The sequence below is a fragment of the Porites lutea genome, chromosome 4 (assembly GCF_958299795.1).
Source record: "Porites lutea chromosome 4, jaPorLute2.1, whole genome shotgun sequence".
In the NCBI taxonomy this organism is placed as follows: domain Eukaryota; kingdom Metazoa; phylum Cnidaria; class Anthozoa; order Scleractinia; family Poritidae; genus Porites; species Porites lutea.
The window spans coordinates 17,830,008-17,834,295 of NC_133204.1; the positions used below are offsets into that span (position 1 = coordinate 17,830,008).

Sequence of the window (4,288 nt, forward strand, 5' to 3'; positions counted from 1 at the left end):
CCTATACAGAAGTCTGTTTTCCTAAAAACCGTTTTGGATTTTGAGAAAGGTTTGACCTTAATTCCGGAAGGTCGTATCGTTAAGCTTAAATCATCCCTCGTTTCCTGTCTTCAGAAGGTCCAGTGATTAGTTGTGAACTCGTGGGATAGCCTGCGAGCAAGCTCTCCGTTTAAGGGATTTCGTGAAAAGTAGACGCGCGAGAGGAGACGCGAACGCGGGGGGCTCGTCCCGTCTCGGCTTCGTCGCTCGCTCGCGTTCTCGTGCGGCTCGCTTCGCTCGCCCAAATAGAACAGCTTGCTCGCAGGCTACCCCTTGGAGGGTTATGTCACCTAAGTCCAGCGCCGGGGTCTATTGTGTGTTCTATTGTGTGTTTGGAAACGAAAACTTGAACTTCAGGATGATTGCTTTGAGAATCCAATTCGATTGTTAGGTACTTGTTTTTCTTTTATGCATTGTATTTTTAGCGGCCTTTTCTTTTTCTGTCTTTGTACTCTTGGGGCCGTGCGGCCTCCAGTGACCACGCGATAGCATATGCTGCGTGGTTGTTGTTCTCATCCACGGTTTTCGTGGTCTGTACGTAATTTCGAGGATATTTGGACTAAGCACCATGCAAACGGATTTTTGAAGGTTCTATAACACTACTCGCATATTTTGAATTCGCGACATCCTTACAGAAGATCAAAATTTGTTACTTCCGCAGTAATGAGATAGTGTTCCTTTAAGGGAACACAATTTCTAAGACTTCATTGGTCATTCTTTCCGCACAAAGGTAGAAACAGCCTGAGGTCAATTTGTTGTGGGACAGATATTTCGCGATTTTACTTGGTGTACCAGACACAAATGACGTAAAACACTCCTTAGTGTCCGGTACAGAAAGTAAATGCCATATTTCGCTCTTTCAACATCTCCATTTTCTTCAGTAACTGCCAGGTTTTTCGTCAACCTGTGTGAAGAGCCGCCCATACCGGTTTGACTGTAATTTTGTAGCTGAAAATAACGTTTGCAGCTGAATTAGGCAGAGCAATTGAAATATTGATCCTTGAATAAATGATCGAATTCTAAAGACGAAACACTGAAGTGTTGTTGAAAAAAAAATTCTCTTGAAGTAAAAAAAAGAAAAAACAAAAGAAAAAAAATTAACATTAGGTGGTTATTGCTCTATTGCTTGTCGTTTTCTTATCCAAAGCGATGGAACGCTTTTATGAGAAAGTTATATTTTTGCTTCATATTATCACTGGCCTTTATCAAAATTGACGCACTTTGATATTTTTACATGTTTATTACGTAGGACAGTCGCAGAAAAGAAAATTTAATCAAACTGTTTGTTTAGTAATGTTCTGAAGTAAATTTGCACTCGAAACTCGCGAATTTTGCTGAGTTATAACTTCGTGCAATTACAAAAGCTCTTTAAAGCAAACTTTAATTTCTAAACTTATTTAAGGGTTTTTAGACCGTAGAGGTATCATTAGTTAACAGTCGTTAAACCAAAGAAGCGTGTTACAATTAATACAACCAATATACTTAGTTGTTGTACACGCCTTAATGACGTTTTCTTTTGTTTCTTAGAGATGCCGATTTTATAGCCAAGTGACAGACTATTCGCTAAATATGTGTAATATTCAATTTAAAAAGTATATTCTGAAAATTTTGAAGAATCGTATAAGAGAGAATCTATTATACCCAGCCTAAATTTGTTAGTGTTAGCCGGAGATAAAGAGATAAACTATGCCTTAAATAATCGTCAATCGGTCAAAGTTCAAACCATTAAACACGCAATGATATGTTAACTGACACTTTGTAACATGTAATGATTGATTGATTGGCTCCTGTCAGGATTGGTCTAATACAACAAAGAAGTCGCAGAGTTCTAAGATATATAACAGTTTACACGGCCAAAGGAGTGCACAATAAACCGCGATTCGTTCGAACAAGGTTGTACAGAACTCTACGGCTGGACCGTTTCAAATGGCAGCTGTCTTAGGACATTACAACTTCTGGAACATAACAAGCGAGCAGGCTTTACAAGAAACCTCGCTTCGTATGGAAAATGTCAAGCCTCTGTGGGCTGCTTGCTCTGTACTCTCGATCGTCATGGCACCCATAATAGTGCTTGGCAATTTGCTGGTCTTGTTAGCAGTTTGGAAAGATCCCCTTAAGAAACTTCGCTCATCACCATCCAACTTCATTCTGGTCTCCATGGCTCTCGCTGATCTGTCAGTCGGCTTGGTAGTTTGTCCAATCACTGCGTATTGGGCCTGGGTAAGATTTGACACAAAAACATCACCTTTTGGTCTTTCCGTTATTTTTGCCATCAACGTTTTCTGTGTGAATGTGAGCTTCGGCCACATGTTGCTGTTGGCAGTGGATAGGCTTTTTGCCGTGGTAACTCCGCTTGAGTATCGTTTGAAAATAACGAATAAACGAGTACTGGTCGCTTGTTGTGTTTGCTGGATGTACTTCTTGGCGTTCGGGTGTTCATTTCTAATGCTTGGGGACTATTTTGCCATAATGGTGACAATCTACAACGTACAGCTTTTATCCATTCTCTTGAGCATTCTTATAATGTATGCAGTTATCATGTTCCATTTTCATAGATATTCAAAAACAATAGGAACAGAACAGCTGCATTCAATAGACAGTCGTCTGATGATTCTCAAAAGAGAACGAAATCTCTTTAAAGCGATCACCATGGTCATCTGTGCATTTCTTATTTGCTACATGCCCTGGTTTATAGTTCAGCTGTTGAAATATTTGTGCAAACTATGCCACCCTCATTTGGCATTGCTTATAATATTGTTTAGATTTTCAACCAGTTTAACGCACGCAAACTCCTTCTTGAACCCGATACTTTATTCATGGCGGCTTCCAAAATTTAAAGAAACATTCAAGTACTTTTGGAAAAACCGAGATTTTGGAAGATGGCACTGACAATTCAAGTAAAATTTTTTTTAGGCTTTGTTATTTAAACCTCGCTGGGACTACGAAAATAAATATGAAAAGAAAAACCAAAAGGATGCTGCTCGCAGTAGTAAAATGACGCCATATTTGAACAACCTGTCTGTAGTTTCAATAGTGCTATCAATTGTTAAATCGAACTAACTAAACCGATTTCAGTCTTTATTGCAAGAAGTTTTTTCCGTATCTTAACGAATGTCCACATTAGACGCTAGCTTTCAATAGGGAGTTTAAGGAAATACATTTTTGAGCGACGAACGTCAACCGGAAGTGAACCTTTTTCTCTCTTAATATGCCTCGAGGCCACCAAATTTGTATTGCTAAGTTTTTTTTTAACTCTTATAGAGACGATTTGTCCAAAAATGTGTTGAAAATCAAGACTCAAGAGTTGAAAATGTCCACTTTCGGTTGACGTACGTCGCTCAAAAACGTCGCTGCTTAAACTGCCTATTTTGAAAGTAAGCACGTGACTCTTGGACTCTAAAACTAATCTAAATTACATAATCGGTCAATCCGTGCCTCATTTGTTCAGTTCTCATAGATATACGTGGGTGGAATGCTATATTTATTCTGTTTTCTTTGCCCCGACACCATTATTAATCTGAACTTTTCGTTTTTAAGTCATGCTTTAAAACACATGACTTAATACTAAACGACAGTAAAGGTCACATTTTACCTGTCCTTTTCCGCGTAATGATGCTGTAGATTCTGTTTGTATTAAACGTTAATAAAATATTCTGGATTTTGGATTTTGTTTCTTTAAATGTCTTTCAAATGAACAAGCCGTAAGTTGCTTTACTTACTCTTTGCCCGCTGAGATATGACTGCCAGAGAAAACACTATTCATGTAAAACAGATATTGAAGGGACAATGAAATGTGTCCAACTATTTTATCTTTACTAAGTGTTTTAGGCCATTCATTTACCACTTGAATGTTCGCAGTAACTTACATGTACTTTAGCAATCAGGTGATGATTGAAGCCGTTTTCTGTTGTCAGCTAAGACTTTTGGAAAGAGGAAACGAAATTTCCTCTTTCCAAAATAATTAGCTGACAATAGCTAAAAAAAAATTCGGTTTAATGACACGAGTTTTCGTGACACGAAGGCATGTGATCGTGTTTCCATCGTTTCAGTGGTTTCGTGTGGACTCGAATACGCTACTTGTGGATGCTTATAAACGGAGAAAAAGTCTCCTTTTTCAAAAATACCCGGATACGAGTCGACCAGGCCTAAGAAAACAAAGAGCGACGGCGGCGAAAACTATCCCCAAAATAGTGGCTTCGCGTTCAAACTTAAGCGCGATTATCCCAATCTCCTGGAGTTTAATTCCTAA

General features: G+C 38.7%; 1 protein-coding gene across 1 annotated transcript; it reads left to right on the plus strand.

Moving 5' to 3' along the window:
- Positions 1–1,965: 1,965 nt before the first annotated feature.
- LOC140934332 (beta-4C adrenergic receptor-like) lies at positions 1,966–2,928 on the plus strand. The gene has a single exon (XM_073383976.1). The coding sequence runs from the start codon at positions 1,966–1,968 to the stop codon at positions 2,926–2,928; it is 963 nt and encodes a 320-aa protein (XP_073240077.1).
- Positions 2,929–4,288: the final 1,360 nt, after the last annotated feature.

Excerpts from the sequence above, each read along its gene's own strand:
- LOC140934332 (XM_073383976.1), top strand. The coding sequence starts at position 1,966 with ATGGCAGCTGTCTTAGGACATTACAACTTCTGGAACATAACAAGCGAG.